Genomic DNA, 25,518 nt, shown 5'->3' with positions numbered 1-25,518 from the left:
GGTTTGATCCCTGGTCTGGGAACTAAGATACCTCATGCTGCTGGACAGCTAAGCCCCTGAACCTCAACGAAGACTCAGCACAACTAAAGAAATAAAATAAGTAATCATATGCTAGCAGCAAACATGTTTTCAGTAAAGAATAGTTAAATTCTGATTCGAAAAAAAAATTTTTCTTTTTTTGGCCACACCACGCAGATTTTGTGATCTTAGTTCCTTGACCAGGGAGTGAACCCAGGGCCATTGCTGGGAAAATACTGAGTCCTCATCTCTGGACCACCAGGAAAACTCAAAAATTTTAAAGAACTGCCGGAAATTCAACAAAGAAAATCACACATGCAAAGAGAAAGCAACAAATAACAAAACACAGAGTTCTGAGATGTTATGTGTTGTCATGGGCCAGCGCCCAGCCTGGTGGGCTACAGTCCATGAGGTTGCAAAGAGTCAGACACCACTGAGTGACAACTGTTCCCATACTGAAAGGTCTTCCAAGGTGGTGCAGTGGTAAAGAATCTCCTAGCATGAGTCACAGGAGATGTGGGTTTGATCCCTGGGCTGGGAAGATCCCCTGGAATGGCAACCCACTACAGTATGCTTGCCTGGAAGAGTCCATGGACAGAAGAACTGGCGGGTTATAGTTCACTGGGTTGCAAAGAGTTGGACATGACTAAGCACACACACCCACACACACCCATGCTAAAACACAAGCACTGGATTTAAAAACAAAATGCAATTCAATTCTGTGCCTACTTTTACCTTTTTTTTTTTAATTTCAGCATAGCTGATTGCTCAGTTATTAAGTTGTGATGGACTCTTTGAGACCCCATGGACTGCAGGACTACAGGCTTCCCTGTCCTTCACTATTTCCTGGAGTTTGCTCAAACTTGTATCCATTGAGTCAGTGATGCCATTCAAACATCTCATCTTCTGTTGTCCCCTTCTCCTATTGCCCTCAGTCTTTCCCAGCATCAGGGTCTTTTCCAGTGAGTCAGCTTTTCACATTAGATGGCCAAAGTATTGGAACTTCAGCTTCAGCATCAGTTCTTCCAAAGAATATTCAGGACTGATTTCCTTTAGGATTGACTAGTTTGGTCTCCTTGCTGTCCAAGGAACTCTCAAGAGTCTTCTTCAACACCACGGTTCAAAAGTGTCAATTCTTTGGAGCTCAGCCTTCTTATAGTCCAACTCTCATATCCATACATGACTACTGGAAAAATCATAGCTTTGACTATGTGGATCTTTGTTGGCAAAGTAATGTCTCTGCTTTTTAATATGCTGTCTAGGTTTGTCATAACTATTCTTCCAAGAAGCAACCATCTTTTAATTTTGTGGCTGCAGTCACTATCTGCATTGATTTTGGAGGCCAAGAAAGTGAAATCTGACACTGTTTCCACATTTTCCCTATGTATTTGCCATGAAGTGATAGGACCAGATGTCAATATCTTAATTTTTTTTATGTTGAGTTTTAAGTGAACTTTTTCAGTCTCTCTTTCACTCTCATCAAAAGGCTCTCTAGTTCCTCTTCGCTTTCTGCCATTAGAGTCGTATTATCCACATATGTGAGGTTGTTGATATTTTTTCAGCATGCAAGAAGCTATTCTTTGAAGGTGAACATTTTCAAGTTTATTTTTATAAAAATATGGCAAATGGTAAGAAACAAGCTTATTAAAGTGTTTTAAGATTACAGTTAGAGGGAGCCAATGTAGGAAAAGCTGTAAATTAAAGATAAAAAGGTGAAATGGCCCGGACCTACTCATGGTTCATAACATTGTATAGGAGGCGGTGATCAAAACCAAAGAAAAAGAAATGCAAAAAGGCCAAATGGTTGTCTGAGAAGGCTTTATAAATAGCTGAGAAAAAAAGAGAAGCAAAAGGCAAAGGAGTAAAGGAAAGATATATCCATCTGAATGCAGCATTCCAAAGAATAGCAAGGAGAAACAAAAAAAAACCTTCCTAAGTGAACAAAGAAAAGAAATAGAGGAAAACAATAGAAGGGGAAAGACCAGAGATCTATTCAAGGAAATTAGAGATACCAAGGGAACATTTCATGCAAAGACGGGCACAATAAAGGATAGAAACAGTATGGTCCTAACAGAAGCAGAAGATATTAAGAAGAGGTGGCAAGAATACACAGAAGAACTATACAGAAAAGATCTTCACGAACCAGATAACCATGCTGGTATTGATCACTCACCTAGAAACAGACATCCTGGAGTGCAAAGCCAAGTAGGCCTTAGGAAGCATCATTACAAGCAAAGCTAGCAGAGGTGATGGAATTCCAGTTGAGCTATTTCAAATCCTGAAAGATGATGCTGTGAAAGTGCTGTACTCAATATGCCAGCAAATTTGGGAAACTCAGAAGTGGCCACAGGACTGGAAAAGGTCAGTTTTCATTCCAATCCCAAAGAAAGGCAATGCCAAAGAATGTTCAAACCACTGCACAATTTCACTCATCTCACACGCTAGCAAACAATGCTCAAAATTCTCCAAGCTAGGCTTCAGCAGTACATGAACCGAGGACTTTCAGATGTTCAAGCTGGATTTAGAAAAGGCAGAGGAATAAGAGATCAAATTGCCATCATCTGCTGGATTATAGAAAAAGCAAGAGAGTTTAAAAAAAAAAAAATCTGCTTCATTGACTACACTAAAAGCTTTGACTATGTGGATCACAACAAACTGTGGGAAAAAATTCTTAAGGAAATAGGAATACCAGACCACCTTATCTGCCTCCTGAGAAATCTATATGCAGGTCAAGAAGCAACAGTTAGAACCAGACATGGAATAACAGATTGGTTTCAAACTGAAAAAAGAGTATGTCAAGTATGTCACCTTGCTTATTTAATTTATATGCACAGTACATCACGCAAAATACCAGGCCAGATGAAGCTGGAATCAAGATTGCCAGGAGGAATATCAATAACCTCAGATACTCAGATGACACCACCCTTATGGCATAAAGCAAAGAGGAACTAAAGAGCTTTTTGATGAAGGTGAAAGAGGAGAGTAGAAAAGTTGCCTTAAAATTCAACATTCAAAAAACCGGATCATGGCATCTGGTTCCATCAGTTCAGTTCAGTTCAGTCGCTCAGTCGTGTCTGACTCCTTGTGGCCCCATGAACCTCAGCACGCCAGGCCTCCCTGTCCGTCACCAACTCCCAGAGTCCACTGAAAACCCATGTCTATTGTGTCGGTGATGCCATCCAACCATCTCATCCTCTGTCATCCCCTTCTCCTCCTGCCCTCAATCTTTCCCAGCATCAGGGTCTTTTCAAATGAGTCAGCTCTCCGCATGAGGTGGCCAAAGTATTGGAGTTTCAGCTTCAACATCAGTCCTTCCAGTGAACACCCAGGACTGATCTCTTTTAAGATGGACTGGTTGGATCTCCTTGCAGTCCAAGGGACTCTCGAGAGTCTTCTCCAACACCACAGTTCAAAAGCATCAATTCTTCTGCGCTCAGCTTTCTTTATAGTCCAACGCTCACAACCATATATGACCACTGGAAAAACAATAGCCTTGACTAGATGGACCTTTGTTGACAGAGTAATGTCTCTGCTTTTTAATATGCTGCCTAGGTTGGTCATAACTTTCCTTCCAAGGAGTAAGCGTCTTTTAATTTCATGGCTGCAATCATCATCTGCTGGTTCTATCACTTCATGGCAAATTGATGGGGAAATAATGGAAACAGTGAGAGATGTTATTTTCTTGGGCTCCAAAATCACTGCAGATGGTGATTGTAGCCATGAAATTAAAAGATGCTTGCTACCTATGACCAACCTAGACAGCATATTAAAAGCAGAGACATTACTTTGCCAACAAAGGTAGTCTAGTCAGAGCTATGGTTTTTCCAGTAGTCATGTACGGATGTGAGAGTTGGACCATAAAGAAAACTGAGCACTGAAGAATGGATGCTTTTGAATTGTGGTGTGGGAGAAGACTCTTGAGAGTATCTTGAACAGCAAGGAGATCCAATCAGTCCATCCTAAAGGAAATCAGTCCTGAATATTCATTGGAAGGACTGATGCTGAAGCTGAAGCTCAAGCTCCATTACTTTGGCCACCTGATGTGAAAAGCCAACTCATAGGAAAAGACCCTGATGCTGGGAAAGATTGAAGGCAGGAGGAGAAAGGGATGACAGAGGATGAGATGGTTGCATGGCATCACCTATTTGATGGACATGAGTTTGAGCAAGCCCCAGGAGTTGGTGATGGATAGGGAAGCCCGACATGCTGCAGCCCATGGAGTCCCAAACTGTTGGACATGACGGAGTGACTGAACTGAATTGATGCATGTTTTAAAAATCCTTAGTATGCAGTAGCTTCTGCATAACTTTCTACTCAGTTTTCTTTTTACAGAGAATGACTTTATTAAAGTTGCATATCTAGATACAGATCTGTATCTTTATCCCGTAGGGCTCTTTTACTAACCAAGCTAACTAGTCCTTTGCGAACCATCTTCATATCCTACTCAGTGTTCCTGTCTCAACACCAACTAAGGAGTCATCTCCAATTAACGGAAGCTTCCCTGGAAGATGCACTTTTCCTTCTTGTTAAACTCTGTGTATCACTCAAAGACCCTGTAATTTTAATTAAGATCCAGATAGATTATCAATAGTCCCTGGACAACTAAAATTTCAGCTAATGATTTCTCTCATTCCGTCATCATGTGATATAAAATCCATTGCTATATTCATAGTGTTTTTCTTAAAACAGTGCCAGAAACTAAATATGTGAGAAAGATATTTGGATAAGTGAATAAATAAATAAACACATGAATCAATATTTACCCTCTTTGAAAAATGGGTTCTTCAATGCTCTACTTTTTAATTTGACTTTGTTGAAAGCACCAGTTGGCTCTAAGTAAAAACCCAATATTCTTTCATTTCACCAGAGGTATATAGAATATATTGGACATTTTTTTCCATTGAATTAACTCTGAACTGTGTGATGCTGGGAAAAATTAAAAAAGGAAACTGTCAGGGAATGTTTGACGGGAGGATTCCTACGTGCTGTCTTTCATGAGTCCTTTGTCCCTCTTCAAGCAGAACAGCACACTGCTCCCAGGGACTGAGGTCATTGTGTGAGGCAGGCTTGGGTCTCCTTTAGTAAACATTCTCTTTAGGACAAAGCTGCTTAGTCTCGTTCCCCTTTCTTGAGATATGAATTGTGTCATGACCTTGTGACTAACATTACCCCTTGTTCCCTTGGTAACAGTTGCTGTACGTTTGGTTTTCTGATCTCTATCATTCCCGAAAGAAGTTTCTTGTACCACAGCCTATATATACTCATAGGAAAATCATTAAAGCACCTTTGTTCCATCAGAGCTTAGGTCCCCAGGTCTTTTTTTGTCTCTCTCTCTCTTTCTCTCTCTCTCTTTTTCTGGCTGACTCTCTGGAGCGTGGAGACCCGTGGTGCTCACTTTTCTGCCCGGGCTTCTAAGACCCCCTCGAGAGGGCGCCTGGTGCCTTCGTGAGCGATGCAAGTCCTGTGTCAAGGACTTTATTGGTCCTGTGCGTAAACCAAGGGATATCAGCCTCTTTCTCTCTTTCACTTTGTTATTGTCGACTCCGTACCACAAGGTTCCGGTCCATTAAAGGACCCCAACAGAAACAAAGTTTCAAGACTTACTCGAAGTACACACACTTCCTTTTATGTCATTTTGGATACTTGATTTCTAGACACTGAGCACAAACACTGAGATAAATTCTATAATGGTATCTTATTTTCTGAGATGTAAATGCCCCTCTGAATCCTGCCATGCCGTGACTTAGTTTTGAGGCTTAGGCAATAGGCAGAAATATTCAACATTCTGCATTTAATTAGAAGCTTTCATTGAATTCACTAGGATGCAGATATTTTACATCGGGAGATTAAAGAACAATTAAAATGATTATAGGAGTACAGAAACAACTTTGAAACTAGTGAGAATTCTCCTAAATGTGTAATTGCATTTTCAACACAATTAGGTGCTTAATTGTGTACAATCCTTAATTAATACATTTTAACACATAAACCCTTAGATTGGGAGGGAAAAATGTCTTTGTCTACTGCCTTTTGGCAATCTGAAAAATATATGGAGTTTTCTCTCTACCCTTTACCCAATAGGTTGCTCACGTTTTGAATGGTGAATCTAGAGTATGTCATACAGAGTGAAGTAAGTCAGAAAGAGAAAAACAAATATCATATATTAACACATAGATGTGTTAGGGGGAGCACACTGACTGAAACCGCCCACCCTGGCCAGGCACCGTAATAACCATTTGCATGAGTTCTTTTATGACAGGAGGTCCAGATAAGGAACACAGAACTAATAAGCCACCACCAACCGGCAGAGTTCGAGAAAGGTCAAAAAGTGACACCACATGTCCAGCCGCCTCCCAGAATCCTTCTCTCTGGCAGCCATCTTGGCTGAACAAGGCGTGCACCACCATGAAGAACTCTGAGTCAGAATGATTGGTTAAAGACAACCCAGAAACTAATCCCATCACCATAAAACCCGAGACTGCGAGCGTGACAGAGCAGTTCTCCTAGGTTCCCTTACCTACTGCTCTCCACCCCGGCACCCTTTCCCAATAAAATCTCTTGCTTTGTCAGCACGTGTCTCCTCAGACAATTCATTTCCGAGTGTTAGACAAGAGCTCACTTTCTGGCCCTCGAAGGGGTCCGCCTTCCTGCGGCATACGTGTCGACTGAAAAAGATGCACAACATGAGAATTGCATGTTAAGTTTTATTTGGGGCAAAATGAGAACTGCAGCCTGGGAGACAGCATCTCAGATGGCTCTGAGAGACTGCTCCAAAGAGATAGTGGGGGGAGGTCAATATATGTGATTTCAGGGAAGGGAGAGTTCATGAAATCAAGCACTTATCTTATTCTACTAGTCCCAGGAAGCTGATGTCACCACGAAGGAATTCAGTGTTTTTCTAGATATGAGAAAATGCAAAGATTGGGATCCTGAAATTCGTTCCTGAAAATGTCTATCTAAAGACCTGTTTCACCAGTTTTCCTGGAGCACAGAGTGACTCATTGCCCATCCTGAACACCCTTTGGGTGTGTTGAAGGTCAGCAGCTACAGCAGCACATGATTCCACGCCTTCAGAGGCAGATGGCAAATACCCTTCCTTGGTAAGTGCCAATTTGTAGTTGACATGGAATCTAGAAAAATGGTACAGATGAACCTATTTTGCAGGGCAGGAATAGAGATGCAGACATAGAGAATGGACCGCACATGTGGTGGGAAGGAGAGGACGGGATGAACTGAGAGAGTAGCATTGACATATATACACTACCGTGTGTAAAAGAGATAGCTAATGGAACCTGCTACTAGTGGAACCACAGGGAGCTGACTTAGATGGGTGGGATGGGGGAGGTGGGAGGGAAGCTCGAGAGAGAGGAGATATTTGTATACATAAGGCTGATTAACATTGTTGTATAGCAGAAACTAGAACAACATTATAAAGTAATTATACTCCAATTAAACACTTTTTATAAGTTTTGAGTGGTTCAAATTCATGTAAGTATAATCTGTTTAATATTTGTAAATAATGGTTAAAAGCTTGACATTTTTTACCGTAATTAAATATGAAGATTTGAGAGAACATTATATTGAAATGTACTTTTCTTAATTTTCATTGATCTACTTTTACAAGTTGGGTTGAAATGTAGCAGGAAAAATTCTTCAAGTAAGTCATTGTATATCACGGATGTCCAGGTTTTATGAAGACTAACGGGTTTTTGGGAACAGAGGCAGAAAGACAAAATTGTTTAAAACAGTCAGCACTCAATTAAAAAAAAAAATCAGTCAAGAAGCTAGGTATAATTTCAAAAGAGAGAAAAAAATCAATAACCTTCATATATTCAATTACCAATTAGAAGATATAATGAGAAGCTTTCAAATCAATAAAATGAAAAGAAAAAAAAATTGGGGAATAAATTTAACACAAAATGTGCAAAACTGTAAAGGAGAACCAAAACCACTGGTTAGGGAAGAAAGATTCCCCCACCAAAATAGCGGGTATTTTGGGGTGTGACCCTATCAAGAGTCTAGGAAGGTAACTATACATGCTGTGCTGCTAGTAGCTCCGTCGTGCCCAGCTCTCTGCAACCCCATGGACTGCAGCTTGCCAGTCTCCTTTGTCCATGGTGATTCTCCAGGCAAGAATACTGGAGTAGGTTGCCACGCCCTTCTCTAGGGGATCTTCCAAACTCAAGGATCGAGCCCAGGTCTCCCACACTGCAGGCAGATTCTTTACCGTCTGTGCCACCAGGGAAACCCAAGAGTCCAGCAGACATGGGCACTTATGCAGCAGTAACTCCTCAGCCAGCCCTGCTACTGTTCTTCAATATCCTCCTATTGTATATCTCCATAGAATAGAAGTCTATGAAGATGTAAGACAAAAACGTAGTTTATCAGGCATTCCTAATTAACAGATCATCGGGCATCATAGAGAATTCAGATGTCAAAAATAAAATGGTGCTGAAGTCAGCATAGCAAAGATCCAGAAACTATAGGTAACTTATATACCTATGCTTGGAAACCCTAGGTATTTATTCCTAGCTAACTATATGTAAGACTCAAAGAAAACTTGACTTCAACCTTCTTTGGCAGCAATGTGTTCGACCTATACAAGATAATAAAACAGTAAGAACAGAAGCCATTCAAGTTGAATGGAGTAAATCAAGTTGATTTGTAAGTATAAGAATACTGGAGAATATATCAGTTCAGAAAAATGATTTAGAAGGCAGTGACACTGTTTGTTGTTGTCGCTAATTTTCGTCTGACTCTTTTGTGACTCCATGGGCTGTAGTCTGCCAGACTACAGGTGCTACAGTTCCTACAGGCTCCAGGCTCCTAGGTCCATGAGATTTTCCATGCAAGAATACTGCTGTGGGTTGCCATTTCCTTCTAGGGGATCTTCCCAACCCAGAGATCCAACCCACATCTCCTGCATTGGCAGGCAGTTTCTTTACCACTCCATCACCTGGGAAGCCCTGTGATACTTTTTCGTCAATAATTTTGTCTTACACAATTGCATAGTTAAGCAACATATTATGATAAAGTAATAGTGAAAATGCCAGCTGCTAAGATCCTAGAAAAAGACCTTGATGCTGACCCTGATGCTGGGAAAGATTGAAGACAGGAGAAGAGGACTACAGAGGACGAGATGGTTGGATGGCATCACCGACTCAGTAGACATGAGTTTGAGTAAGCTCCAGAAGATGGTGAAGGACAGGGAAACCTGGTGTGCTGCAGTCCATGGGGTCACAAAGGACAGGACTGAGCGACTGAACAACAAGGTCCTAGTGGAGGAAAGCCCCCTGCCCCCCCCCCCCCCACCCGCCTAACCAGGGTGCAGCAGAATCAACAGGCAGTAGAGTCGAAATGGAATTGAAATGGCTCCTCCTTTTAGTAGGTTGGGCAAGGTCACTGAACTTTCATGTCTCTGAACCTTTCGGAACTTTAGTTTCCTTCTCTGTAAAATGAGGATTCATGCTCATTCATGAATGTTGTGTGAAATCAAGCAAACAATGCACAAGGAGTATTAGTTCAGCATCTGGTCTGAATCAAGCAAAAATGCAGAAGGAATATTGGTTCAGCATATGGTCCGAATACGCTGGGTACTTTTTTGTGGTATGAGGTTCAGATAAAGGTTCCCAGCATCTACTCTTCAGCTCAACAACTGATCATAATTCTGAGCTATATGTCAGGTTCATCCTTCCAATGCTCAGGGCAAACCTTGGAGCCTTTTCTGACTGAGCCACTGTCTTTTTGCCTAGATTACTCCCCATTCTTGCTACTACAGGCAAAGAACAGCAGAGTGGTTGGTGACCCTCCTAATACAACAGTCAGATCACATCGCTTCTATACTGAAAACCTACAGATGGCTCCTACCTCATTTAGTAAAAGCCAACATCCTTGCAGTGGCCTCCACGATCCAGCCCCCACGAAGTGCTCACCTTCTCTGCTCTCTCCTTCAGACCACTGCAGCCACTCTGCTCTCTGCTGCTTCCTGACACACCAGCCTCACTCCTGTCTTGGAACCTCTGATCCAGCGGTGTTCCCTCCCTGGGACCCCCATCTTTGATTTCCACTTAGCTATCTTCCACATATCCTTTGAATGCTTTCAATACATAATCACCCCAATCATTCTGACAAATTGCCCCCTACCCCTCACCTACACACTCCACTTGCAGCAACCTGCTCTGTCCTCTCTCTGTAGCACCATCACGTTTGAGTATGGGTGTGTGCTCGGTCGTGTCTGACTCTTCGAGACCCCATGGACTGTTGCCTGCCAGGCTCCTCTGTCCATGCCATTTCCTTCTTCAGGAGATGTTCCCAATTCAGAGCTCCAACCCGCCTCTCCTGCATTGACAGGATGATTCATTACCAGTGAGCCACCTGGGAAACCCACCTTCGAAGTATGCTGTATAATTCATCTATCTTTTAGGTTGATTGTCTGTCTCCCACTGCAAGAATGTAGACTCCACAAGAGCAGGATCTTTGTTTAGTTCACTTTTTTTCAAGGATCTAGAATAGTACCTATACATGGTAGAAATTCATTTTGCAAAGAATGGTGCTGTGTGAATAGAAACACAATATATATGACACACATCTCATAGTAATGTTTCAGTGCTTGGAAAACTGGAAATTCCATAATTCAGAACTCCCTATGCCCTAATCATGGTATATAACTTGCATTTCCATAATGGGCAAAAACACTGAGAAAATTAAGCATCCTTAAATGTGGCCCATATAAAATCTGAATATGCTTAGTGCAGACTGGGGGTTAATTTAAAACCAAATTCAATGTGGCCAAAAAGAAAACCTCAAAGAAAAATTTGGAGTGGAAATAGGGGGATGAGGCTTGGTGGGTAGGAATGTGGAAGAAATCTGAAGAAAAAAATGTGGATCATGACCCATTAGCTATAGGCCTGTAAAATACTCATGCAAAATAACTCATTGTTTTTGAAGAAGCTCATCAATACTATGTTGACTTGGGTCCACTTTTCTTGCTAGGGTTGGGGGTGGGGTGGGGAGGGGTGGCGCTCTGCCCTCTGGTTCCCAGATGGGGAATTAATGGCTCCTTGTTCAGGTTATTCTATTGCTGTAAAACAAATCACTCCACAACTTAGCAGCTTCAAACAAGCATTTTATTTTGTTGACAGTTTTGTGGGTCTGGAATTCAGGAAGGGCTCACCTTGGCAGCCCTCAACTGGGTGTCTCTCCTGCTACGGCAGTTGGCAGCTGGATCCGCAGGCATCTGCAAGCTCAGCTGGGCTGGACATCCAAGATGTCACATGCACTCGGCTGGCAGTTAATGCTGGCCATGCTCAAGCTCGGCAGCTGACCAGAATACCTGTTGGTCTCAGGTGCCTGGTGTCCCGCAGAGAGCCCGGTGGAAGCTGCAGGTCGTGTTCTGATCTAGCCTCAGATACTGCACAGTCACTTCTGCCACATTCTATTGGAGAGTCACTAAGGCTGGCCCAGAATCAAGGGGAAGGCACCTAAGACCCACCACTCAACAGAAGCAAGGTCTAAGCATTTGCACAGATATTTTAAAATCACACACCCCATCAAGCATGAAGCTGCAGAGTGAAGTTACATCTGATTAGGTCTTATGATGATCAGAAAGCTGGAATTAGTGTTTAATGTTTTAGAAACGTCTCATGTTCCCTGTGTACTTAGCCTCTATAGTATCTCCCCACTTTTCTCTAACTGCTCCTTCTGGCCTCTGGAAACTGTTGGAGTAGCTTGGAAGGAAGGACAGGGTAGGCAGGAATGATGGCAGTGGAGGAACAGGAATTTCACACTACCGACTCACTCCCTGAGAAAATTCAGTTAAGTTCCTTGTCATTTACGCACACTGCATCCAAACTGTACACATACAGGCAATGCTATGTATTTATTTTTTAAAATATTGCTAGTTTAAAAATTTTTTTGGCTGTGGTGGCACAAGGCTTGCACAATGAGTCTTTGTTCTCAGGGATGGAACCCATGCTTCCTGAGGTGGAAGCACACAGTCTTAAGTAAGCACTGGACCACCAGGGAAGTCCCACCTCATTAATTATTGAGTGCCTACTGAGGTCTATGCTGTTTGCACAAATTCTCTGTCCCATAGAGTTAGAGCAATGAACACAACAGCTGCGTGGCTAGACCAGAGTGAGCAAGGACAGCACAGGGGTCAGGGAGGTGATGACTGGACTGTTCACAACTAGGGGGTCTACTGTGGGTGGGGTGGAGTCTTGAGGGTTTTGTGTCCAAGAATGGCGTGATCAGAGTTGTGTTTTAACAGGCATGTTGAGAAAAGGCTGGTAGGGGTAGGAGCTGGGGGACGGGTTAGGAGGCCACTGGCGCAGTCCAGATGCCAGGGAACTGAACCGTGGTAACAGGAGTCGGATGGTGAAAAGTGGCTGTACTGGGAGGATGCACTTTGAGGGTAGAGCCACTAGGCTTGTACTGAGGTTTGGGTCTGCAAGCTTGTCTGTTATTTCAACACACGTTTGCAACGTGGGACTCATTAGATAGATACAGCTGATAGACTCCTGCAGCAAAAGACAATTCAATGTCAATAAAATACAAACAACATGAAAGTACATTAATAATGTAGAAATACAAGTCCCAAGTCACTTGAGCAAAAAATTATTTTTATGTAAGTAAACCCAGAAATAAATTTGTTTGACCATATGCTTTTTTCCTCTGGGGTGGGTTGCCATTTCCTCCTTCTGGGGATCTTCCCGACCCAGGGATCGAACCTGCATCTCCCGCATTGGCCAATGGATTCTGTACCACTAAGCCAACTGGGAAGTTCCCCTTTGACGCCACACTGGGCTAAGTCCACCAGATGTTTCTACTTCATTTTAGAAGCTGCTCTCTAACTAGTTCCTCTAACTCTAGGTAACAGCTCAAGGAAGAGCACACAAAACCAACGCATTCAGCCTGATATGGCATTTTCAGTGGATGGGCAGAAACTCGGGTATGAAGGGCAGTGACGACACAGAAAGGCTAGTCCCCGCCTTCCAGAGGCTCTCTGGCAGGAGCCAGTGCACACGTTAGCAGGCCATCACCATGCACGTGGCAACTTTCCTGTCGTGATTTAAAGTATGTGGTGGGTACAGAAGAAGAGTCTAAATAAACCTGCACGTGTTGGAAAATCATCTTCTTCTCTGTGACTTCAGTTTTCCTGAATTCAACAAGTTGTGGGATCATGCAAATTTTAATATCACTGCATTAATTGGGAACAGCCTACAGCTAGGGAAATACTTGGTTACCATTATATTGTCAAAAGAATTATCATATTTAATAAGGGAATGACACTCTGAATTCTGAAACAGTAAAATCATGTAACATGTAAATGTAACATGAGACTCTACTAGGTGAGTTTGTTTCCAGAGTCTACAAGTTATTGGCCATTCTTAAATGTTGCAGGGATAGATGATAATCCCCCTTATGAGGGAAGATCTAAATAAAAATCCATTACAAGTGTCATAGGCTTTAACAGCCATACTTTAGAAGAGTGATTTCCAAGTTCTTTCAAATTTTTGATTTGGGGACATGCCTACATTCGTTGTTGTGCATTAATCTATTTCAGATAAAAATAAAATTTACTTTCTAGAAGGAATTTTTTAACCACTTCGAAATGATGCAAAAATAAGAAGAGTATCATAAATATCGTAGAACATAGACTAAGGATCCCTGTTCTTTAGAGTATATGGGAAATGATTGGTTTGTAAGAAATTTTGGCATTGTTACCAAAGAAACCACTTATCAGGGCCACCACTGATTCATGACTGGGCGGGGGAGCATGATAAATAGAGTCCTAATGGCCCACTGGAAGGACTGATGTTGAAGCTGAAATTCCAATACTTTGGCCACCTGATTTGAAAAACTGACTCACGTGAAAAGACCCTGACGCTGGGAAAGATCGAAGGTGGGAGAAGGGGATGGCAGAGATGGTTGGATGGCATCACTGACTCAAAGGACATGAGTCTGGGTAAACTCTGGGAGTTGGTGATGGACAGGGAGGCCTGGCGTGCTGCGATTCATGGGGTCATAATGAGTTGGACATGACTAAGCAACTGAACGGTCCTCTCGATCTCAAACACTAGGGTGTTGGGAAACATGCCACATGACCCTTATTTATTTATGTAAATAAATTTCTATTACTTCATCATTCTCCAGAATGTCAAGTTCAGGATTTAAACTCTCTTCACAGAAAAATCAAGATGGGGCACTAGAAAGAGGAGCATGGGTTTTGAGGTCAGATGGGCCAAAGCTTGACTCGTCAGTCTTCCACTTGGGTTTGACCCGGGAAACTTTCTCTCAGGCTCCATCTCTATACTACAAATGACAGAACTCATGGTCTCAGAATGAGTTACTCAACTTTATGTATCAATATGGGACAAGCTTCCTAAGGGATGGTCTGTATGTGCGATGAAAGATATAGAAAGAGATCTAATTATACTGGTGTCAAGGAAACTCAGGGACTAAAGACTGGTGGATGGGAAAGGAAGCTATATCTCAAGTACCTACATTCCCTCCTGAGAATATTTTCACAAGTAAGCCAGGTAACACCTAAAAGGGAAGGCAGGACACAAGAACTTGTTAGTCTGCTTCCACTTCCCAAGTAAAGAGAGACCAGCTCACCCTCCAGCAACCTTGGAGACACACATATCAGGCCGTTGTGACAGCAGCAGGATCACCCACCAACCTTTCTTCCTCTGCATCCTGTCCACTGAGCGGCCTTCCCGGGGTGACTGGGGTTCTATCTAGACTGTCCCACAGAAACTCAAACGTTAATAAACTGGAATTTCATAGACTGAGACACTTAAGCTATGCCTGTTTATTGCCTGTGCAAAGGAACCAATTCAAGTATTGGCAATGGTATGAGGATATTCGCAAGAAGAGTAAAAACTTAGAATAGATATTCTTTGACCTAGCGATTTTTACTTCTAAGAATGCATCCTAAGAAAATAATTGGAAAAATGGACAAATAAGAATACACAAGCATGCTGAGTTTAGTATTTTAAAATGTTTAGTTTTAATTGAAAATTTAAATATTCTAAAAATGTGTAACCTAACTTCAACTAATGACATCAGTGAAATAAAGGACGGTTTAGTCACATAATGGAATAATGGAATACAGTTGTTCAGGCTAGATTATGCTGCAGCTAAAAATCTGTGGTGTTGGAGAAGACTCTTGAGAGTTCCTTGGATTGCAAAGAGATCAAACCAGTCAATTCTAAAGGCAATCAGTCCTGAAAATTCATTGGAAGGGCTGATGCTGAAGCTGAAACCCTAATACTTTGGTCACCTGATGGGAAGAACTGACTCATTGGGAAAGACCCTGATGCTGGGAAAGACTGAAGGTGGAAGAAGGGGACGACAGAGGATGAGATGGTTGGATGGTATCACTGACTCGATGACATGAGTGAGCAAGCTCTGGGAGTTGGTGATGCACAGGGAAGCCTGGCGTGCTGCAGTCTATGTGGTCGCAAAGAGTCAGACACGACTGAGCAACTGAACTGAAAACCCTTACCTCAGCAAACTAAAGCAACAGAAGACTGAGTAACACCCACTGCAGATCCAGGGCACGTTGGGTTTCATGGGATGGCTTGGCATCCCAAAGAAACTGGTGGTTAAGCCTCTTACCCACAATTAAATGCTCCTGACTGCGCGTCATGGGCTGAAGCAAGTCACGTGGCCTTACCCACCTTCACAGAGCTGGAGGCTGACTGTCCCAGTGCACGGGCACAGAGCTAGCACCCACTTCGACTCTGCAGCAGCTGATGAGGCTAACAGGGAGCACCACTTCTGGGCATGGGGCAAACTCTCCACACTACATCAGGTGGAGCAAGAAGGCAGGCACCCCTTAACAACAGGTCTATAAGTATGTGTCCTGCATGTATACATGCATTTAAAAAAAAAAGCAAAAATGCTGGGAAGATATATAGCATAAATTTAACAGTGGTTTCTCTGGGTGGTTGCACTAAAGAATTTAAAAATAAATATTTTAAATACTTTTTTTGGTATTATCTTTTTATTTTCCTTTTATTAAATTCTAATAAACATATTATTATATTTTTTTCTTTGGCTACGCCGCACAGTTTGTGGGATCGCAGCTCCCCGACCAGGGAGGGAACCAGGGCCCCTGACAGGGACAGCACTGAGTCCGAACCACTGGAGCACCAGGGAACTGCCAATAAACATTCTGATGATGAGAGAAAATAAAGCTTTGGTTTAAAAAAAAAAAAAAAAACAACCCTCAATAAACTGCTGTTCTGATCTCTAAATCAACCCCTAATCAGCTAAGCCGAGAACTCTGTTCTCCCGGATCTGAAATCATCCTGTGTTTCTTGCAAAAAACTAAGCTGTTTGCAAGGGGACCCAGGGCAGGGCTCATGCTGTCTCCACGAGGCTCAGGGCTCTCAGGGGGCCTGGGTATCCTGAGCAATCTCACTCCAGGGCCTCATAAACTTCAAGACAGATCATACCTACTTCCTTTATACCAAACCCCCATTACATGCTAGCACATTAAGGCAGGCGTGTGCCTTATAAAGAAGGTACATGCTCTTGAGTCAGACGGACAGATAAGATCCACTTGGTCTTCTCATTTGTAAAATGGAGAAAACTGCCTTGCAGAAGTGTCGCCAGGAATGAAGAGTATGAGGTCGGCAGGGCAGCCAGCACAGAGGCAGCACTAAACTCATGGCAGTTACTCCTGCTGCACTATGTCCAGGTCAAACAGAGCAAAAGCTAAATTAAACAACAGGGTAACAAGCAAGGAACACTTTATTGTACGCATGTTCTCAAAAAAAACACAAAAACAGAACCCACAAACAGGAGCAAAGAACAAAGGTTTCTAGCTCTCTGGGACACGCAGGGCACCCTATTTTATAGAAACGTAGCTAGTAGTACAAGACAAAATGTACTAATCAACATTGCCCTTTGCCTCCCTAGTCAAAAAAGTCTAGAGAGAAAAACACTTTAAATTGTGTTCTAGTATAAATTTGTTGCACAATTAAACATCAACTTACTCAAAGAATTATTGTGTAGTAAATTGCAGAAAATAGAGTAGGCATTCAATGATCTGCTCACAATTAACAATTAAGCAATAGACACACAAATACAGCATGTATTACTTATTTGTTAAACTCACATTTATAATGAGCAGACGGTTTATCATTAATAGTAACCGGGTTTCTTACATTTTAAGGGATACCAGATCCAGGAATGAAGTAGGAAGTAATTAATGAAAACTGATTTTAGAAAATAACTCCTTGAATCTGAGCCACTGTGATTTTATTCCATACTCAGGCCAGTTTCAACAGTTTAAATCTGTAGGTACTAACAAACTGAATGCTATAGGGGGAAAAGAAAGTGACACCACCTTCTAAAGTATAAAGTAGTATGTTTTGTTTATGGCCTCTAGGCAGCAGGACAGAACTAAGACACAGTAAATAGATTTACAGTGTAATGAATGGTCTGCTTCCATCTAATGCTCTAAGAGTATATTCCTATCACTTCCACTAATAAAGAGCAATTTTAAAACACATTTAGAAGGAAGAATTGGCAAGTCTTGATCACGAACCTTTTGTTGTTGTTCAGTCACTAGGTTGTGTCCCACTCTGAGACCCCACGAATACTAGATCTAAACAAAAGGATCTTCTCTTAACATTCTGTTCTTCATGATCCCCAAGAGGGACTCTGCAGGAGTATTCAGGAATGGAAAGACTGGTAAACCATTATTTGAAGAACTATATATTGTAAATGACACGTTTAAGAGTAATGCAGTCAAAATAAGGCAATAACCAGAAGTCTATACTCTCTGCGCCCAATCACTAAAATTTTTACCCACTTCTATAAAAAATATTACCCCATTTACTACCTTGCGTGTGACAGAGACAAGACAAGCCTACCATATGTATGTTTAAAACAAAAAATGGCAGTAAGCTCTGGTGGAAAGAAAATATATTGAAACTTTCTCCTTTCCTTTTCCAGATACCTGGCTCCAATTCTTTCTGACACAGACCTCTCCCTCTTGACTTATGTTAGCTTCACCCCTAAGGAGGCGCTGGATCAGCCTTACACTCTCTATGAAACATTAGGTTTTTCATTAGGAATCTTTTAAAATTAAAAGAAGTCAAAAAGCTATGGCATATCCTTGACAGCTACCGAACTGCTCAGGCCACCACAGACATCATAAAGTCACATTTTACAGAGGCTGAAGGAAAGCAAAACCGTTGTGTAGCATTCTCCAGCATGGCAAGGAGTAGTTCATATTCTCTTTTCCTTTCAGGACTTCAGAGAATCCCCAGCATAGCACCTGTGTATGTATGAGCTGAACCAGTAATTAAACTAAGCTGACATTCAACACTACTGTTCAAGTTACCACCACTCGATTTTTCTCCTGGATTATGTCAGCAACACACATTCTGCAAAGGGCCTAAGGCAAGTTTTGAAAGAAAACATCTTTTTCAGGTGATATAACACAAAAATTACAAGGAGCAACAAAACCCTTCAGTCTTATTTCTGAAGGCAAGTCAATGTCTACTGCAGATCATTCTAGAACATGATGACCTGACCTCCTTTCCTAATTTATGCCACTGGCCATTAAGACATCTTAATTGCCTGTCTTAAACTGTTATTAAAAACACATTTTCATTAACAACTGTTATTTAAAACTGTTTAGTCCCTTAGTTATGTCACACAGAATGATGCTGTCTTGGTTTGATCCCCTAAAAGCAATGCAGTAGTATTTTTCTATATCCATTAGTAAGACTAACAAAAATACTGCTGCTATCTATTTTAAAATCTATCCTTAAAATAGTCCTAAAGTAACAAGACACGTGATCTGCCATCGAAGTGAAGTCGCTCAGTCGTGTCCAACTCTTTGCGACCCCACGGACTGTAGCCTACCAGGATCCTCAGTCCATGGGATTTTCCAGGCAAGAATACTGGAGTGGGTTGCCATTTCCTTCTCCAGGGGATCTTCCCAACCCAGGGATCAAACCCGGGTCTCCCACATTGTCAGTAGGCAGACGCTTTACTGTCTGAGCTACCAGGGAAGCCCGATCTGCCATTAAAAACAAATAAATATTTGAATATTAAAAGACAGGCTCCCCATTTCCTACCTCTTCCCCAATCCTGGTACTAAGTGGCCAAAAACTTTTAAATTAAAATGCCACGTGATAGCAAGAGATTTTGATAACTGTTCTGGGAGTAACTTACAAGTTGGGAATACCTGTGCAGGACCTTGCTAATAGTCACTGCTCTGGGTTACCGATTTCTTCCTATGAAGTAAGTTGTAATTAAAAGTCAACCTAGTTTAAAAAGCTTTGGAGTTCTCTTCTGAGGTGTCTACTGAAGTGTCACGGTATTTACAGGGGCTCATCCTGGGCTGCAAACAGACTGTGTCTTTCAGGAGGACTGGGCTGTTCCACGGAGCGGGCTGCTCGTTTCCCATCCCAGTCATGCTGGTAGCTGGGTCTGCCATTAGTCATCCCTAGTTGCAATGAGGAAAAAGTCAGGCGGCTTGTGCGAGTCCCATGTTAACAGCACCATAGAGACGTCTTGTCCTCAGAGCACATCTGGGGGACAGGGAAGGGTGTGGACTCCCGTGGTCAGTATAGACGCCATACCGCTCACGTGGTGACAACCGTAAGGGTCCGCCCACGGCACGCTGGCTGGGACGGGAAACAACTGAAGCGGACCACACGTTAAGTGTAGACATTGCCCCACCCGGAGAGGACAGGTACCCTGAAGAGGTCTGTCAGTGGCCAGGGGTGGGGAATATTCACAGACGCCAGCGGACGAGGAGGGCCTCTGGGTTCCTAAGACCCCTGCACCCCCGCCCCGAGAGAGAACGCAAGTCCTCCTCCCTGGAGTCCCTGCTCTGACCGCGGAGATGCGCAGGAGCTCCCGAGCGCCCGGCAAGTCTGGGGGGAGGGGAGTGTGTTTGCACTTGGAATTGCTTGAAGAAACTTCTAGGCTTTAACTCATTTGTTCAGTGTTTTTCTTCTGAAACTCTCGTGTGCTAAATTACCGTCTCGGCACACGTCAGCTCACCGCTCGCAGGACGTCTCGCTGGAATAACTCCACTCCTCGGGGACCCGCTATGTCGGTCCCCACGGATAGTTCCACAAATGCCCAAAAACACACGCTCACGTTTTGTTCTTTATAAAAATGCTGATTTGTTTTTTAGTGGCTGGCTGTCCATCCACGTGACAGGGACTGTGGAGCTAGAGGGAAGCGTCGTGTGTGGGGGAAGGTGGCCGCCGCGAAGACTCAGACCCCGCCGGCCCCGCATCAGTGTGGAGAGAAGCCGGTGGCCAGACTGCAGCCCACCACAGGCGTCATGTCCCAAATCTGTAAGAGAAGGAGGGGGAGGACCTGGAGAAGCGGCGCCGGCCACGAGGTCCCCGGGAGGACAGACAGCTGGGACACTGGCCAGCGGGTCAAGACACACAACTCATCCTCTTCTTTCCCTATAAAACCTTCTGGAGGTTTACACAGTGACAAGACAATGTGGTTGGCTAAAACATAAAAAAATGCTTATAAGCAGTATTTTTCTCAACACCTGCAAATTACATCATAATAATGTTTCACTACAATTTACTTTTATTTTGACTAAAAAGCCCACTGGGGAAAAGCCCACTTTTTAAATTATGACAGTTTTACAGGGATTCTCAGGTGGCTCGGTGGTAAAAGAATCGACCTGCCAAAGCAGGAGCCACAGGAGACATGGCTCAATCCCTGGCTTGGGAAGATCCCTTGGAGGGGGAAATGGCACCCCACTCCAGTATTCCTGCTGGGATAATTCCACAGACAGACGAGGCTGGCGGGCTACAGTCCACAGGGTCGCAAACCGTTCGAGACAGCTGAGCGACTGAGCACATACGCATGCGCGGCAGTTTTGTAACTCAAGAGTGGTACTGAGGATAAAGCGCTCACACTCAGCTTCTGTGTTAGTCACTCAGGGATTTAACACAGGGAAGTACAGTTATTTCTTATAAATGGGGAGTATTCTACCCAGGATACAGGACCATTAGCCAAGGAAGAAGCCACCAGAGAAAGAGGTCAGCTAAGGCCAGGCAGTGGGAGGGAAGACCCTGGGGCCGGCTCAGGGCAGATAGTGAAGAGGGGTGGCAGGCCCTCACCAGCCTACTTGGAGAGACTGAGACAGCAGAGGGAGACCCCACTGGACTGAGCTGCCGGGAAGGGCATGCAAACTCACAAACATGCAATTTGTTATCCAGGGCTTTCACTTGGCCATGGGGAGTTCATCCAAGGGAAGGCGAGCTTGTCCATCAGAACTGCCTTACACACTCACAGCGTGTCGGTGGAGCAGTCTGCACGGAGGTGCTAATTGGGACAACTAGGCAGCTTACCTTCACCACGCGGTCGGTCCCGCAGGTTACCATCAGGCCCCTAGCGACGTCCATGGACATGTGGGAGATGTTATGTTTTCCTTCGTGGAAGGTTGCTAGAGATGTCCGACTGACAGAGAGAAGAGAGGCCATTTAGACTCATCTGACGGTTTCTGGAGCTGAGGGATGAGTCCTCTTAGCAACATAAAGGAAATATTTACAGTAACAGTGTCAAAATTTGCTACCCGAAATGTGGCTACAGTTTTGAAAACCCAGTATAATTAAAGGATGACACAAGCCTAAGTTGCAGGACTGGTTTTCGGGGTTTTTTTTGGTCTTTCTGTTTGTTTTTGGTTGTGCCGTACGACCTCAGGGACCTTAAGTTATTCAACCAGGGACTGAACTTGCACCCTCAGTGGTGAGAGCAGAGGTCTAACCAATGGACCCCCAGGGGATTCCCACAAGCAGTTTTATAAAGGATTTTCTAAAATTCCCAAAATATTTGATTTTTTTTTAGTGGACAGGCTGGTACATTCCTAGACAACAGAACGAGAACCTTTAACAGAGAAGAGGAACTACTCTGCACGAGATCACAGGCTGCAGGCTCCCCGCGAATCCAGGTGGGAGAGGCAATGCCATCCCTGGGTACTGACCCTCACTCTGCTCCAAAGCTCGCACCCTGGCCCCATCACCAGCTCACTGACCACACCAGCCTTCCTACTTGGGCATCCACCAAGCTGTGCCCGGCTACTGCTTTCAAAGAGGATTCAAAAAGGAGCACAAGTGGAGAAGGAAATGGCACCCCACTCCAGTATTCTAGACTAGAATATCCCATGGACAGAGGAGACTGGAGGGCTATGGTCCATGGGGTCACGAAGAGGCGGACACTACTTAGCAATTTAGCACGCATAGCTGAAATTAACACACCAAAATAACTCAACTGCATTTCAATAAAATATTTCTTAAAAAAAGGAGCAAGAGAAAATGCTGGTCCTGCCTTCATGGATCTGATTCAGGACTGAATGGGGGACAGATGTGTCTTGTACACAGTTATCTAAGTACAGATCACTAGGTCAGACTTCATGCAGGAGAAAAGGTGGGTCTCCAGGGTTTTCCCACTAATAAAACGCTCCTGAATGTGAGCACAGGTCGAAGCTGGGATGCCTCTGAGAGTGCCCGCTCAGCCACCCAGCAGTGTGCACACAGCCTTGACCCTCACAGCAAGTGGCTCGGGGGCTCAGACACGGCCGCTCATGGCCTGACCAGTCTGACCAGCATCATTCCTCAAAGTGTTTGGGAGAAACCTGTCCTGAGTCACAAATCCAGGGCAGAATCCTGTCCTTAGAAACTGTTTACGAGAGATAAAAGATCAATACAGTTGATCCTTGAACAACACAGATTCAAACTGCACCGATCCACTTATATCCGGATTTTTTTTTACTAGTCAATATAACAGTGCTAAATGATCTGCAGACCCGTGGATAGGAGGGTCTAAGGTATACCCAGCTACACCCAACTTTAAGTTGTACCCAGATTTTCCACTGCATGGAGGACAGGACCTTAACCGTTGTGTACGGGCCAACTGTGTACCCGTGTCATTTCCCAGGCTCTACTGCTGCAGATGTACACACATAAGACAGAGACAGGCACTCACTCCTCGTCCTTGATGGAGTCGTAGCAGGAATCGCAGACTCGGACCTGGAACTCGAAGCCCATGACGGGGTAGCTGGAGCGCTTGCTGCTGCACTTGCCACAGACAGCCTGCCCGCACTTCCGGCAGTGATGCTTCCGGAAGGAAAGAGGGAAAGGGGGCGTTAACCTCCTGTTTTAAGGTACGTGGTTTCCCTTTGGAGTAGGGGAATGGGATTGGGGATGATATGTCCTGAATGATACTGTGAAGTCACTTCAGTCGTGTCTAACTCTTTATGACCCCATGGACTGTAGGCCGCCAGGCTCCTCTCTCCATAGGATTCTCCAGGCAAGATACTGGAGTAGGTTGCCATTCTCTTCTCCAGTTCTTGAATTATAATCACCCTTAATTCAATCTATCAATTAACATGCCAAAGGCAGAGAATTTCAACACTTTCAAGGATTTCCAAATATCCTTGCTTTGTTATTGGTCAAATACTGACTTTTATTCATTTATACTTTCAGCCTAGATGACAACAAACAACATTAAAAACAAGTTCAAGCTCATTTAGGAACCCAAATGGCTAGACTTCGGGAAGGAAAAACTGATTCTTATTAACAAAAAAAAGTTTGGAAGTAAAGTTTTAAATGTAATTTGCCCTCATTAACAAATATCCATTATCATGTTTTGCTATTTCTTTTACTCTTTCAAATTATGATTCTGTAAATGAGCTTCAAGAACATTGCAAAATAGTCCAGCTATTATCACTACTTTTTATATATATATATATTTTTTTAAACCACTAAAATTTTGTGACCCATACCTTCCCATGCTCTTCTATTAGCTGTTAACTCATAAGATTAAAATTAATTCTCCATGTTTCCTTTGAAGTAGGGACTACTTCACCCACCAGTTACTACCAGCCATATGTTGTGAGAACAAGGCTAAAGACAGAATATTGCTGCAATTTCTGAGCATTAGAATGTTATGAGTGATAAAATAATTCCTACACTGTAAGTCTTATATCTGATCTTGCTGTAGAGTAGCTTCATAAGTAAAAGTTTATTGATACACACAAACTTTCCACCAATTCCTTAGAGAGGGTACAACCCATAAGAAAAGGATTTAACATTGGCATTCCCTTTTTACTTGCCTGCACAAATTCACATTCAATCTGAGTGAGTGGCTACCTTCAAGGCTGCTGTAAAACTATGCTTTTTGTAGAACTTTAGTATTACATGAATAACTAATGGTAAGAGCTTCCTTAAACTCTATAGGCTATCTGGAACATGTTTCTTCAATTAATTTACAGAATTAAAAAACAGTACATACTTGAAACATGCTAAACAGAATTGCTCCAAGTACACTCACGTGGAACAATCTAAAATTCTTACTGTCAAGAGTATTCCAGTGAGGGCTAATCTGTTACATTTTATCTGTTCATGGAAGTTTAAGGCTTAGAGGCCGAGTTCATTCTGACTTTGTGCTGGGCTGGTACAAACACTGAGTTTAACAAGTAATGGCTTGTAAATCCATGGCTGATTCACGTCAATGTATGACAAAAACCACTACAATATTGTAAAGTAATTAGCCTCCAACTAATAAAAATAAATGAAAAAAAGAAAAAACAAACAAGTAATGGCCCTAAACTCAGAGCTCTTTCATCCATTTACAAATAGGCTCTGAGGGTTTTCTGGATATCCCTGATTTTCCAGTGTAGGATGAGCGATAGCATACTTTGGGAAAGTTAAGTCTCACTATTACCCCAGGAAAGATCTACTCATATTTGTCACACAATGATGGTGACATCACAAATGTAGGAATTAACAGCACTCATCAGGAAAAGTGTGATTCCAAATAAAATGATAGACCAATCATATAAATAACAAAACATATGACTAACACAGTGACAGCTGGATGCCAGCTACTCACCTGTCTCAACCCCAGTGTCTTCGTGTCCCACATTTGCTTAATATTCCAGAAAAAGGGCTGTTCACATTTCTGACAAGAATCACTTTCCAACCACTGAGGAGCCTGGGGGAGGAGAAAGTCAGACCCAACATCAGAGCATCTGCTTATTTATACCGAGTTTTCAGAAATTAATACAACAGTTCTAGACCTCACAGGAGTTCTCCCCCCCCCCCTTTTTTAAATTTCTCTATGTATTATATTTGTTTCCATATTTATTCAATATTACGTTTGTGTTTTGAGTAATCTTTGCCATTTTAACAATGTTTTCAAGATTGTTTAATTTTAGATTGTTCAACCTATAGACAGGAGGGAGGAATTCAATTTGCATTATGAACTCTTAAGAGTTGTCCTTGCATATCTGACCTCAATCACTTGGCATCATATACATGCAATAAAGATAGAAAATACTCTAAAATTACATCGAAGATCATGAAGTTAGGAATAATCTTTTCTTGACTGTGAAAGTTAATATTCAAGAAAAATTTATCTGGTAAGAGAAGACAATGATGGGAGAACCAGAGAAAACGAACTACACTGACCCTTAAAAAGCCTTCAGTG

The 25,518-nt window shown here is 42.8% G+C and overlaps 1 protein-coding gene across 2 annotated transcripts in view; it reads right to left on the bottom strand.

Moving 5' to 3' along the window:
• Window positions 1-11,126: 11,126 nt before the first annotated feature.
• WDFY1 (WD repeat and FYVE domain containing 1) overlaps window positions 11,127-25,518 on the bottom strand; it is a 57,818-nt gene continuing 43,426 nt past the window's right edge. For both annotated transcript variants that reach the window (XM_061148634.1, XM_061148633.1), the window contains exons 9-12: window positions 24,922-25,023; window positions 23,014-23,144; window positions 21,381-21,489; window positions 11,127-20,358 (exon numbers count right to left, since the gene is read on the bottom strand). In XM_061148634.1, the coding sequence (XP_061004617.1) occupies window positions 20,299-20,358; window positions 21,381-21,489; window positions 23,014-23,144; window positions 24,922-25,023 (402 nt within the window). In that variant the 3' untranslated portion in view covers window positions 11,127-20,298. The remainder of the gene's footprint in view (window positions 20,359-21,380; window positions 21,490-23,013; window positions 23,145-24,921; window positions 25,024-25,518) is intronic.

Source organism: Dama dama, chromosome 8 (genome assembly GCF_033118175.1).
Source record: "Dama dama isolate Ldn47 chromosome 8, ASM3311817v1, whole genome shotgun sequence".
NCBI lineage: Eukaryota > Metazoa > Chordata > Mammalia > Artiodactyla > Cervidae > Dama > Dama dama.
This window is presented reverse-complemented; position numbering and strand designations above follow the sequence as displayed.